Genomic DNA, 14,996 nt, shown 5'->3' with positions numbered 1-14,996 from the left:
ATAATATATATATATATATATATATATATATATATATATTAATAGGCTTCAAAATGGTTCTAAGAATAAATACTTCTACCTGGGCTGATTATATATCAAGCAAGAATGTTAAGCACCAGATAACCTGAAAACAAGATTGCGGTTGCTGCCAAATATGCTGAAACAGAAAAACTGAGGAAGAAAGATGGAGAAGAAAATAGAAGAGAGAACAAAGAGTAGAATAAAAAACTCTTGTGAATTAACGCATATCGCTTTCTCACCACTTATTGCAGCTATTCAATAACTCCAAACTATTAGGAAACAGTTGGTAACTAATTATATTGCTGTAATCTAGATGCCATCTTGGAAGATGACATGAGAGAATAGAGAATATACAATGTTCCTTATTCGGTACTACATCCTCCATTGGATTCGTGCCCATTCATCAAAATCAATCTTGCCCTCATGTTCATAATAGGGAAAAGATGTACAAAATTATATCTTCGAGATACAAGTTAGAATACTCAGGATGTAGGCCTTCCTACTGAACTGGGAGTTCCAAGAGTGGCTTGCTATTTGAAAAAAATATAATGTTGCAGAGTTGTGAGAGGTTGAACTGAATGTCCATCAAAAACTTTGTTTGGCAATGAAGGAGGATATATTAATAGGTTTTCTTGAAAAGCTTTAGCAAGAAATATGAAAATTGAATGAATTCTTGTAACTGTTGGAAAATATAGTTTATATGCCACGCTTGCAAACCGTTTTGTATAAAAGGGACCATAATAATGTTGGTTGAGCTTAGAATAATGTTGCCAAGCAATAGAAGACAATTGGTGAAGTCGTAGGATATCAAAAACTTGATCACCCACTTCAAAACCCAATTCCTTATGTTAACTATCAGCTAACTGTTTCTTTCGATTTCAGGAGGCAAAAAAAATTGTCTGAACTACTTTTCATATGCAATACAATGAATTAATCAATTGTCTGAACTACTTTTCATATGCAATACAAAAAAAATAGGCAAAAAAATTGTCTGAACTACTTTAAATGTCACAATTGATTGCAATACTGTGGGTGGTGACCTGCCATATACAATTTCATATGACATATAACGTGATGGAAAATGAAGAGAATTATTGTTAAATAATTCCGCCCATTGTAAAAGGAAATTCATTATAAAGCTGCATTTATCACAAAACAAAGTAAATATTGATTGAATCCAAATTGGTTACTTTGTTAGGTTTTCGATTGGAGATGATATGAGCGGCTAAAATTTAGTAGTGAGCCCATAAGATCTTTTTAAAAAGAGCTCATAAAAATGAGTTACAATCTCTCAAAAATAGACTTCTGGAAATCAATGAATTTTAGAGACATTTAAGAAAAGATCTTCTACAACTTTTATTAAAGTAAACCCAGATGGGGCACAAAAGTGAGCATATTTATACAAATAATCAACAACCATAATGCAAGATTTTTCGATGGATTAATGAAGTCCACTATTAAAATCAAGAGATTTCTTTTTCCCTAAATTGGAGTTGAGATCATTAGAGGTTGTAATAAGCCAGCAGGATATTTTGTTTTAGATTTGTAGCTTGACATGTCGGACAAGTTTGCAAAACAATTCATTAGCTGCCAAAATTGAGAAGTAAAATGGGCTAATGCCAACTTAATTCCTCAATGACAGCCGATTGGGGTAGAATATCATTCTCTCACTGTTGAAAGCTTACAATCAAAATTTGGAGACAAAATAATAGCATGACATCTATTCAAAATTAATCGACCTAGGAGAACAAAATTGGAATACTTAATTGGATTGGTAGAAAAGTTTGCTGTCAAAAACTGCAGATCTTCCAATTGTGACATTTCTACACAAAGTTATGTCAAGTAAAAAAAAATAGATCAATTACAAAACAACTTAAAACAGCCACATCAGTTTGTTTTCCACAAACTACAGTTCCAATTTCGATCGGATAATGTCATCCTACCTTGATAATGCATCAACTACCTGATTACTAATACCAAAATTATATTAGATGTCAAAATCAAATATAGGAAGCTTAATAAGACATTGTTGTTAGTCAAGTGTGTGAATCACCTGTTATATTAATCCTTTAATACTTCATTGATCTGTTCAAATAAGAAATTTGCATCCTAGCAAGTATTGGGTTCTTTTGGAGACTGCCAGATGACTTCGTAGAGTACATGAGCATAAGCAAAATTCAGTTTGCATTCTAGAACATATTGTTTTGTTAAAGAACAAAATATGATGTACCAAATTAGAACTCCAATTCCTATTCTAAGTGAATTTGGTATGATGGCAAATGGATTAAAAAATCAGGGATATGTAATACAAATGAAGAAGAAACACTTCATTTAAGACAAGCCTTCAAGAAATGCTTTGATTGCATGACCATTCCAATCAAAGAAACCTTGCTTCAAGAGATCAGCAAGCAGATCAGCAATGTTTGCATAATTACAAATGAATTGTTTATAATATCCTGATAAACTCAAAAAGGAGCATAGCTTCTAAAAGCTTGGGGTTGAGACCAAGCTAAAATTGTTTGGATCTTTGATGGAATAGAAGCAACATCTGATTGAGTAACAATATATCCCAAATACTCAATCTTTTAACTTGCAAAAACAAAGGTGCTCGATTTAATAAAACTGCTTGTGATTGCAAAGATATTTCAAAACAATCTACAAAAGTCTATAACATGCTTTGAAAATGACTTAATATAGATAATAATGCCAATAAACAATATCAAACGTAGGAACGGTTGAAAATATTTGAGAATATTATTCATAGTTTTTGAAAAATAGTGGGTGCTTTTTACAACACAAATGATATAACCAGAAAATCATAGTGGCATTCATGCGTTTGAAAGCTGCATTAAGAATATCCCTACAGCCGTTAGTATTTGAAGGTAGTTAGCTTGCAAACACTACATCGAATAACAATAATAAAAAAAGCACATCCAAACATTCATCCATAATGGAATGTGAATCAGTTTGCGATTGAGCTAATGTGAAGCTCAATAGTAGACACAAAATCATCATCTGTTATCGTTCCCTTTAACCAATATATTTGGAGAGGAGAAAAGGCTTCAACTAAGGGTCTGTTTGGGGCAGCTACAGCTTATCCAACTTATCCTGATAAGCTGTTGATCAACAACTTATCCTGATAAATTGGTTAGTTGTTTGGTTTGTGTATTTGAAAAACAGCTGATTTGAAGTTGTTTCTAGATAAATGATGATTTTGCCCCTTATCTAGATAAGTAGTTTAGTTGTTTGGTTTGTACATTTGAAAAACAACTGATTTGTAGTTTTTCCTGGATAAATTACCATTTTGGCACTGCGCAGTGTTGTTGTTTGCAACAGAACTGTAATGTCTACCCAAGGCCAGCAGAGCACACCCAAGCCACCATAAATACCACTCACAGCCACCATAAACAAAATATCCAAATAAAAAATTATAACAAATTATCCAACGTTTGCTATAATTAAATGGATATAAAATCATTATAAGCAACATAAGCACTCATATCAAAATTTGATGTGAGCTAAATGAATTCATCGTACGAATTAATAATTGTTAAATGGTAGATACTGCTTTTTTTCATTCTTTCTAGTACAACCAAACTATCACCAAACAGCATAATCCATCCAATATTCACTGTCTCGGTTGAAAGAAAAGCACAAAATTCACTTTCAATATAAGATCATTTCATAAACATCCCCCCTATTTTAAAGAAGATATGAAAAAAGGGTTGATATTCTCCATAATATTCACTGTCTTGGTTGAAAGAAAAGCTCAAAATTCACTTCCACTATAAACTAGTCGATGCGGAATGATCAATCAAACTAGAAGTGGGAAGCCATATAGTTGCAGCCCTACAAATTTTCAAACAATCAATTTTTTACAGGATAGCCAAAATAGAGGCTTGCACAGATGAAGCACCCCAGATCAATGTCACTGATCATACAGGGTCACCTCAACTTTGCAAAAAAACTATTGAAGCCACATCAAGCCAGTTAAAAATTTTCCCTTTTTTTACTTGCATATTCCCATAACCAAAATTTCCCAACAAAACGATGGGATTGAAAGCCACAGAGGGCAAATGGGTGCTTCCCAGTAAAAAACTGCAAAAATTAATCTAAGAAAACTATGAACAAATCGTGACCTACCAAACAAATGTTTGGTATCGCCACAAACTTTCCAAAGAAGACCTGGGATCGGAAGCTGCAGAGCAACAAAAGGAAAACCATTAAAATAAAACATATAGGGATATATTGCGAGATACCAGATGAACGACAGAAAGAACCGAGGGAGAGGAAAGGGAGAGCGAGGATGGAGAACCAGCCTATCACGAGGGAGAAGGGCACGGGAGGTAATTGCTGATAAAACGCAGCTCTTCAAAGCGGGGCGCGAGGTCGATATAGTGGCCCGCTTCCTTTAATAAAACGTAAACGCCGTTTTCAAAATGTCGGATGAACGCTCGAACCAAACAGAATTTCGGCATTTTCAAAACGCCAAACGCAGTAATAAGCTGCCCCAAATGCACCCTAAAACATATGATTCCAGAATTCAGCACGTTCTGAACCAGTTTTTGCTCTGAATTTGGGTAATGTGGATAGCAATATGATGAAAGAATCTTTAGTTTGGAGTTGGGGCTGATGAAAATGTGCATGTTTTAGAGCATAGTACTGAAAATACATTTGTATATTTGAGGAATCCAGAAGGCCATAGAATTTTGTTTAGTAGTAGCATGCGGGATTCAGAACAATGACTGCATAGAGAATAAATTTATAAGTTGATAGAAACGTCTAAAAGTAGAAAGAGGTGGCTTAACAGCTTGTAAACAAAATGTTCATTGTTACAATCTAACTCTATGGTAAAATCTAGATAAATGGTAAATATGTTACCAAAAGTTCCAACCATTGAATGTAAGGCACCATATGAGTCCTTTAAATTTGTATAACATAATCACTCAAGAACACAAACCATTGCATCATAATTGGTAAATATGAAAATCATTGAGAGCATAGCAAAAAATCTCAATGCCAACAATCACTTGAAAATGTTTAGAAGGTAGCTGCACCGGTATGCTCAATGTTAGACAATATGTACTTGGATAAAGTTATCTGTTGAACCGCCATCAACCAAAATTCAAATATCTGAATTACTAAACATCGAATAAAAAATGAATGAGGACAAAGTTACCCCGGCAGAGTATGACAACTAATTTATTTAGTTCCATCATCCAATGCATTTGAATAGGGGTAAAGTCAATCATTCTTAGAAGAATAGGACTATCACTTGAACTGAATTTATAATTTTAGATGCTGCAAGTAATCTGTATAATTTTCCTTTACAGACATGATCATATGGAATTTTTCATTAAAATTGTTGCAAAGATCTCTTTCACGATAATCCATCATTTCAACAACACTCATATTCTTGAATGGTATTGAAGATTTACTTGTAGAATTTGCATTCAACAAATGCTTTAGGGGTGTGCGTAACAAACCCCAAATGAATGGGAAAATATATTGAAAAGATTCTTTTTTGTTTTCAAGACTTTATCTTCGAGTAGTTTAGCTACGTTTGTGGCGAAAAATAGAATGATTGGCAGGAATGCTCTTATTTTAGAAGGCTCATCTTATGAATTTAGATTCAAAACAACTTTGCAAGAAAAACTCAGACACAGATTTGACAGATGCACAAACTCCAAGGAACTGGCATCATCTAAGATATTTTAGAAGGCTCATCTTGCGAATCTTGGCATTAAGAAGGACCTAATTACAAAATTCCAGGGTGAAATCTTGTCAACAAGATAAATGATTCTTTTCTAATAAAAAAACCAAAAATACTAGACTTATCCATAAAAAAAAGATGAAATAGACAGGCATTGTGTATTGGTAGCTTCATGGAAAGAAAACTATCAATTCACCTGATAGATCCAATCCTAAGGATCCACTACATGGATTCAAGGAAGAGAAAGTTTGACTGCATTTAGCGAGTCAGCATTAGCATAAAAGAAAAAAAAACTTTCCACCTAGGGTACTTCGCTAAAAATTAAAGAGTTCGTTGTTGTTGGCAATGAGGTATTATGGGCAAGTAGCTCAATCTCGCCTTCTAAGATAAGCATTCTCAAAAAGTGTTATCTTCACCCGATTGATAATTTGAGAGTTGCTCCTTGAGATCCTAGATTTAACAGCGATAATCGTCAGTTAGATGAGTCCTGATATGAGCTTAGTCCATTATTTGCCCAATCTAACTGTTGTCAAAGGCTTATGAAGATGTTTGAAGGTAAGAAAGGCATAGCCATAGTTGCAGCACTCACTGGAAATTTGCCAGAAGATGGAAGATGGAAGATGGAAGATGGAAGATGGAAGATGGAAGAATGAGAGCACCAATTATGATATTGATTACTGCCCAGGATGTTTCAATAGAAAAAATAGAGCAAGGTAAAAACAGAAGAAAAAAAAGGAAAATTTACATACATACCATATAATTATTATGGATTTACATATCTAACACCTTAGGTTTGATATTTACATATAGAACACTTTGGGGTTATAAACTTGTGCATAAAAAGGTGTAGTATTCCAGTTTATCAAGTTAGTGAATTGTATTTTCGATGTGATGTAAAGGATTTGAGTGTTATACATGTAAAAATAGAAGTTAGGATGTTAAATATGTAAATTTATCAAAATTGCCTGAAGAAAAGATGAACGAAAAAAAAGAGTGCAGCAAGCTCTTATATATCCCTTTCGCATCACTTATTACAGCTATTTAAGAAGTCGTAGACTCTTAGAAAAATAATTGGTCGATTATTTATTTTTTATGATCAAAAGAATTTCTTCAATATTTAATTTTGATCCTATCTTAGATGCTAGTACGGACCAATAAAGAGTTTAAGATTTTCCCTCCGTGGTTCTATGCTCAATCATTGGATTGACAACAGAGAGCTATTTGCATAGTATAAAGAAAAAATTAAGGTACTTCTTGTTGAGAAATTAGGGTGAAAAAAAAACAAGAATCGACATAAATCTAAAAGAATACACAGAGATTTAACGAAATTCGGCAAAGATCAAAGATGTCTACGTCCTCGGGGGGAGCAGAGCGGCGGATTCCTTTCAATTCCAGAAAAGAGTATATAATAGAATATTAGATCCTTCCTAGGGTTACAAACAATCATATATATAGCCCTGGAGTAAACCCTAAAATACAATATATAATTACAAAATTACCCACGTACCGTACTGCGAGGTTCACCCCCAACCCACATAACGAAACTCCCCCGATCGGACAGATTCTTTAGCTCAGCTCTGCTTCGTTCCAGCATCTGTCTCTTATATGATATGAGTCATATCATAACAAATCTCCATCTTGGCGAATATTCAGCCCCTTAGGAGAAATACATCATGGAATTTCTTACAGACTGAAGTGAGTTGGGCCACCATGCTTCTTTAACAACTGCAAACAATCAACAAGTCCAAGCAATGTGATACACCAAAATAATATACTGTTTTAAACACATTTAATATTTATTTTTGATGATATTAAACTTTGAAGAAATGTATTTTCATGTTTTTGTTGCAGGTATATCATCTTTAGGTATTTGGAGTAAAAAAGGCAAAAAAAGTACAAAATTTAGAACAAAAATAGTGAATTTTGGGATTCTGGCGCATAATGTGCCAATTCGACACATGATGCGCCATTTGACAGAAAACTGGCGCATGATGTGCCAGAGATGACTTTTTGCAAATTAAGGCGGTTTGAGACCAATTTTGCGCGAATTTTCAAAGGGGCACTTGTTCTACACATATGTCATAGCTTTGTCTATCATCATCTAACTTCACCTACAACTGTACTCCCCAACAGTTTGTAGATATTACCTGTAGTTAACTTTCATTTCATCACAGTCAGTACACCCTTAACAATTTTGATGATTTCCCTATTCTCATCTGCCTTAAGAATAAAATCATTCTATGTAAAGTGTCAATGGAAATCAATTTCTTCTTCAGATCTGGAATATGTCTGACATCACATAATGTTCTAATAGTGACATCATACAACTGAATTCTGAATTCACCAATACCAACAATATCGCAGCATCTATCATCACCTAAATAGACAGAGCAAAATTTAGTTGACCTGTATGAAGTAAGTCACTTCATATTAGGTGTTATGTGATAAGAGCATCACAAATCAAGAATTCATGCATCCCTAAACTGAGTTGATGAAACTGAAAGCATATCGTCATCACTGCAATCTGAATTATTACTTTGCACCACATTTACAGACTTCGATAATGCATCACCTTTCTCCCCAGTCTGTTTCTTAAGCTTTGAACAATCTCTCTTCATATGATCTAGCTCATTGCACTTGTAGCAATAAATTGTCTTTTTGTCATTGGACTTTGATTTGGAATTTCGCCTTTTAGAACTCTCATTCTCTTTCTTCCTTCCATGATCCTGCTTACCCTTAACATATAAATTGTCGTCATGAGAGTTTTCCCCTGCATTCTGCTTCTGCTGGTTGTGAGTCAACTATACTGTAGTAATCTCATCAACTTTGATAGTTTCTTTCTCATATGTCAGAGTAGTCACCAAGTGTTCATTTAAAAAAGGTAATGAATACAACAAAATCATTGCTCAGTCTTCATCCTCAATACTCACATCAAGCCGTGATAAATCCGTGATCATTTGATTGAAGTCATTAACATGTTGCGTCAGATCAGAACCTTCTTGCATTTTCAGCCCATACAGCTTTTGCTTCAAATACATTTTAATCGTCAGAAATTTAGACATAAACTGAGTTTTCAATTTGTTTCATAAATCCCCTAAATATTTCAGATTTATCACGTGATACATAACTTCATCTGTCAGACATAAATGTATAGTTGTTTCAGTTTGTTGTTGCAATTCTTCACAATCTTCATCCTCCATGGCATCTGGTTCCATTGCCCACAAAGCCTTTAAGATTCTTTGTTGCGCCAACAGATCTTTTACACTTGTTTGTCACAATCTGAAGTTACCAATTCTATTGAACTTCACCACCTCGAATTTTGCACCATAAATTACCATTTAAAATTGATCCTGCAACAAACTTTTCTACAAATTCTTCTGCTAAACTTTTGAAAATTACTGAAATCAGAAATTACTGATCGAGAGCTATTCCCTGATTCCTTCCAATTTTCTTCTTCTCCGCGGGCTAGGAAAAAATTTGTTTCCTTCCTTTCACCTCCGCAGTCGCCTCCAGCAAGGAAATCGAAGGAATTCACCTCCACAGCCGCCTCCAGCAAAGAAATCCGAAGATCCCTTCCAATTCCTCCTCTCACTCTGCTTGTTCCTTCGCCTGCAAAATTCTTCTGCGCGAGTTGCGATGCTTCTCAGATCAGTGTGAAAACCCTTTGCGTCAAGCCTGGTCCCGAACTCCTCTGCGAAAACTGTGCCGAAATCTTTCGCGGTAACTAGCGAACCTCCTTCGCTGAAAGCCACGATTCTGAAAAACAAAGCCCTGGCCGAACTTTGCCGAAGCCAAATTGTCGAATCCTCCTCTGCCTTTCCTCTGCTCAAACTGTCCGAAGCCCGAAGTCCCCTTCGTGGTTCCACCGATCACGGAAGAACGAAAACCGCACCTTCGTCTTCCTTCGAATAATATCTTCTTTGTTCTTCTCTGCCCTTAAATTTATCTCAGAAATTATGGCGAAAAAAAAAACAAGAATCGACACAAATCGACACAAATCAAGAAAACACAAATCAAGAAAAACACACAGAGATTTAACAAGGTTCGACAAAGATGCCTACGTCCTCGGGAGCAGAGCGGAGGATTCCTTTCAATTCTAGAAAAGAGTACATAATAGAATATTAGATCCCCCCTAGGGTTACAAACAAACATATATATAGCCCTGGAGTAAACCCTGAAGTACAATATGTAATTACAAAATTACCCATATACCGTACCGCGGGGCGTTGCCCCCGAACGCCCAACCCATAGAATGAATCTCCCCCGATTGGACAAATTCTTTCGCTCCGCTCCGCTTCGTTCCAGCATATGTCCCTTATATGGTATATGAGTCATACCGTAACACTTCTACTAGGAGATTTTGAAAGCTCATGATAAAATCTTCCTACTGAAAATGAATATAAACAATAGAAGCCAAATTATGCGAACGTGATTGCCTTAAGTCTGCAATTAGACAGCGTTTTCATTAAAAACAATTAGTACAGTTCAGAGCAGAATTTTCACAATAGCACGGATATCTTATTCAGAAAGTATTAAAAAGCATAGGTTTTTCTTGTCTTCCTGGAAAATAGATTAAATTCTCTCCTCTAATCGCTAAGAAAAAAGACGAATTAAATAGAGTAAATATACAGGAATTTTGTGGTATGTGTGTAAATTTCCCTTAAATTTATATAAAAGCACCGCTAAGCTTTCTCAATTGATAAGGAAACTTCAAATTAATTAATCATACCTGTGTAAACAGTACTTGTACTCGTGGCTGCGGTTGTCATCTCTCTCCCCTTCCTCCAGCTATACACGAAAAATCAATCAAAAAAAGTACCACAAAAGCCAAGAAACATAATACAAAACAAAATTATACACCACTCTGAAATGAAAACATACGGGATCGCTTTCGTAGATCAGCTGATAACATGCCGAAGAAAGGCATCGTAGCGCACAGTTTTCCTTCTCAGTAACCGAAGTTCTGCATTTCCAACCCCATAGCCCACTTTCCGAAAACCAATCCCCAAAACAAATAACATCGAATCAGCTACGAACAATTCACAAAATCAAATCGATTGCGAAAAATACAAAGGAGGGGGCTCATTGGGCTGCTACCTTTCGATATCAACGTAGCAGGCGTTCTTCCTGTTCCTGATCTCATCTTCCTGCGTTAGATGCGATAAAGGACGTTAAAGAAGAGGATGTAAGAATCAATACTAAGAGGAGAGGAGAGGTGAACCAACGGAGATAGCGCGACGAGAAGCAGAAAGAGCTGATGGATTGAAAGAGGAGATTAATAACAATAGTAGGAAAAAGTTGATCAAGGAGCAAATAGGTGTTGGAAGAAGGTGAGAACGCATCTCCACCGATTTCCAGTTCGGCGGCTGAAAATATCTGGTTTCGTCAGGAACTGCTAACACTGTTTCAGCACTTCGCACTGCTCTATTTACTTTAATTTAATTAATGCTTGGGTGAATTATTTATAATTTGCTGATAAATAGATTATTTTAATAATCTGATAATCTGATAATCTGCAGATTATCAGAATAATTTGATTTGCTGTTTGGGGCAGCTTATTCAGACTAGTTTATTGGTAGTTAAATGATATTAATGCCCTCGTCTCATAAAACTGTTTGGGTTAGCTTATTCAGAATAACTTATTGATAAAAAAGAAACATATAGTGCAGAAACATACGGTAATGACAGAAATATTTTAAAAGATATCATACAGTTCTCACATCCTAACGAGTACCAGTAGAACTAAAAAAAGTACAAATACAAGTAAAACAAGGAGAAATATTAAAATATTTAACTTAAGACTCTGGCTACGTCGGTTTTCAGTCAGCCTGCGAAAACATCGAATTCACATGACTGCTGGCATGACTGCTAGCAGTGTAATATGTGGGACTATCAGCCCACCGGAAGAAACTACAACGAGCTGAAACACCTCTGACACAACCATAGAACTGCCTCCCAAAGCTATGCTCCTTACGTAACGTTAGCAACGAAGACGGTAGTCCACAATAACACAAAATCCCTCTATCCGTACCTGATATCCTGGAAGTCATGTTTGTTTAACTGCGAAAATAACAAAGTAACCAAAATTAAATACATATGAATATCAACCTATAACCTTATTATTTTTCAAAATTGGTAGATCAACAGCCACAAATAACATCTGTGATAGACTCCCTTAAAGCAATCACATCAGCAAAACCTTCACTTTCCTGATCTCCAAATTCATTAGAGTCTACATCATCCTCAGGTAATGAACTCCCACCCACAATTCCAGGAGTTTGGTCGAAGACATCCAGTTCATTCCGTCATTGTCAGTCATACTAAAGTCTGTATCTGATATTGAGGAATGTCTTCGGATGAAGTTATGTAGTGTCATTGTTGCAACCACAATATGCACCTGCTTTTGAAAAGGATACGACAACATATCACGTAGGATGACCCATTTCTTCTTCCAAACCCCAAATGTTCTTTCAATTACCCCGCGTAAAGATGAGTGGTATTTATTAAACATTTTCTTTCTGCCATGGACGGTGTCACTCACTCTCTCAAAATCAAAAAGATGATATCTTGTGTCAGGATAGGGCTTTAGATATCCTCTTTGCATAGGATACCCGGCATCAACCAGATAGTACAACTAATACATAAAACCTTAACTGCGGGTAATGGATATTTATATGAGGCATTTTTTAAATCAATTTTCGAGTGAATTTGAAACACCTACTTTCGCAGCTAATTCAATATTGAAAATGAATATCCATAAATTTTTTCAGCTACCATTGTAATCAATACTGTACAATTTTTGAAATAAAATACTGAACGTATGAAACATCTTTCAGCAACCATTGCAATCAAAACTGTATTTCGCTCGGAATATCTAGGAACAGAATCAATTATGTTGCAATTCGAAAAAATCATAACCAAAACTTTCCAGAAATTCGAAAAAATCAATAGAGTAACGGATACAATTATGCTGCAAAACCATAAACCAAGAACTGTAGCAAACATTCGAGAATTCAATTTCGTCTCTACAGAACAATAGACTATTGAAAAGGAATTCTTAGAAATTATTACAAACTCAACTGTAAATTTTAATCAAGCTCCAAAAACATAATCCCAACGAAAGACATACAGGTATTTATATGGAAACCATAAATCTGTAGCAGGAAAACACCAACTTTTTCTCTATTTGTAAAAATCTGAGAATATCAAAGAGGGGAAGAAGGAAACAGTGATGCGAAGGGAGATGCGAGCATGAGAGTAAGAAAAAGTTCCCTCTATTTGCAATCTGTTGAAATCTAATGAATACCATATATCTCTTCTCACAGAAATGCAAAAATTTCTCTCTATCGTAGAAATGCCATATATCTCTTTTCAAATAAAAGCAAAAAATGTGCAAAGATACCTCATTTGAGGCGAGAAGGAGCAGATGGAAGATCAGGGAGGCCCTAGAGCGAGGATTTTCGTTACCTCGATGTCGATCTCCGCGAGAGAAGTTGCAGAAGGAGGAAGGAAGAACGGGAGGGCGAGAGTAGAAGGGGAGAGCGAGCGAGGGGCACAGGAGGAAAATATTACCCTAATGCGATACTCATGCTCGGGACGCAGGGACCCCTCCGCTTCGCTCGCCCTTAAGGAATTCGGGATCGGCGTTAGGGTGCGGGAGAGAAACGCTCGCTCAACGCAATATTCACACTGTGGCGGCATTTTCAAAACGCCGTCGCAGGTCAATAAGCTGCCCTAAACGGGCCCTTAGTCGGCGTTCCCAAATGTATTATGCAGTATTATCTTAGTTTATGGACTAGAACGCTGAATCGTTGAGATTAATTACAAAGGCTTGCTTTTTACATGTTGCCATCACACTAGCATAACATATCAATCACTATAAATGCATCATATTATCTCAAAAATATCAATTGTGTTTATTTTAAATATTTTTATTTCAAATAACATAGAATGTGTCACACCCCGAGTCTAAAAGTTGTTATACCATTATAACACATGATGTGATGAAATAATACGAACATGTTTTGTATTCTAAAAGAAAATAATATATATAAATAATAGCTAAAATAAACAAGAAAATATAACTTTTATTCTATTTCATAAATAAGAATCCAACAAGTTATATAATTGACCTAAAAATAAGAAACTAATCAAAAAAGAGACTGAAAGACAATAGATAAACATCTACCTAATCCCAAAAGAAAAAAATAAATATAATAATTAATACAAAAATTAAAATACCATGAGTAAAACTAATGCTATAATGCTTGCTCTTGTGGAGAAGATCCTTCGAGTGGTTGGGTAGAACACGCTATATAACAATATCAACAAGTGACTTTGATAAATTAAAATGAATAAATAAAACTATTTATTAAGGGGATGTTAGGTTTGCTAAAAAAAAATAATTCAGCGTAAAATGAATGCAATGCAAAGTAATGCATTGTATTTAGAATACTTTGGAGTTGCTTGGTTCAACATAAAATAAATTAAATGCAAAGTTTCATATTTTTGTTAGTTAATTTAAACTGGAAATAAAAAAAAATTATACTTCAAAGTATGTGGGGTATGAAAAAAATTATTAGTGGCCAAGGACAGAAGTGGGTGGTGGCCAAAAAGAACGGCTCGTAGATGTTAAGTAGATAATGACAACAAATAATGATCGAAAGAAATGGTTGACGATAGCTGAAGGTGGTAGGCCATGGTGAAAAGTGGTTGTGTCGATGGCAAGTGTTGGTAGCAATCTAGGGATTTCTAAATGCACCAAAAATTGTGTATTTGGAATTCGTCACAATCTAGCGATTTCTAAATGCACCAAAATGAATTAAGGAATGAATTCTAATTATATTCCCATTTTACACTTCAATTGAAATTCTTTAGATTAAATTCTCGTTTTTTAAAAACAACCCATTATGTATATATATATATATATACACACACACAATGAGTAGTATTTTTTAAAAAAATTAATTGACTACAACGCTACAAAGATTTAAAAATAATTAAAAGTATTAATTAAGAAAATAGAATAAAAATTATTAAATTAGATTCAAATGATGTTAAAGGAATGATCAGAGAGGATTTGAGGCCATTATACGAGTATCCGACCACTTCTAATGTATTTAACAATTCGAGTACCACTTCCTTAAGGCCAAATGTGTCAGAGAGGATTTGAACCTCTGACTTGAGGGGTCTTACACAGAGGATGTCAGCCAACAGGCCAAGATACGCGACACACATACACACACACAGATATATATATATG

General features: G+C 35.1%; 1 protein-coding gene across 1 annotated transcript in view; it reads right to left on the bottom strand.

The window, feature by feature from the left end:
* Nucleotides 1–11,784, bottom strand: part of LOC110027161 — a 19,878-nt gene extending 8,094 nt beyond the window's left edge. The window contains exons 1-6 of the mRNA XM_020728470.1: nt 11,584–11,784; nt 11,446–11,476; nt 10,960–11,153; nt 10,832–10,881; nt 10,616–10,721; nt 10,464–10,522 (exon numbers count right to left, since the gene is read on the bottom strand). Coding sequence (XP_020584129.1) covers nt 10,464–10,522; nt 10,616–10,721; nt 10,832–10,881; nt 10,960–11,153; nt 11,446–11,476; nt 11,584–11,784 — 641 coding nt within the window. The remainder of the gene's footprint in view (nt 1–10,463; nt 10,523–10,615; nt 10,722–10,831; nt 10,882–10,959; nt 11,154–11,445; nt 11,477–11,583) is intronic.
* Between the last annotated feature and the right edge of the window lie 3,212 nt (nt 11,785–14,996).

This window comes from Phalaenopsis equestris, unplaced genomic scaffold, assembly GCF_001263595.1.
Source record: "Phalaenopsis equestris unplaced genomic scaffold, ASM126359v1 Scaffold000417, whole genome shotgun sequence".
In the NCBI taxonomy this organism is placed as follows: Eukaryota; Viridiplantae; Streptophyta; class Magnoliopsida; order Asparagales; family Orchidaceae; genus Phalaenopsis; species Phalaenopsis equestris.
This window is presented reverse-complemented; position numbering and strand designations above follow the sequence as displayed.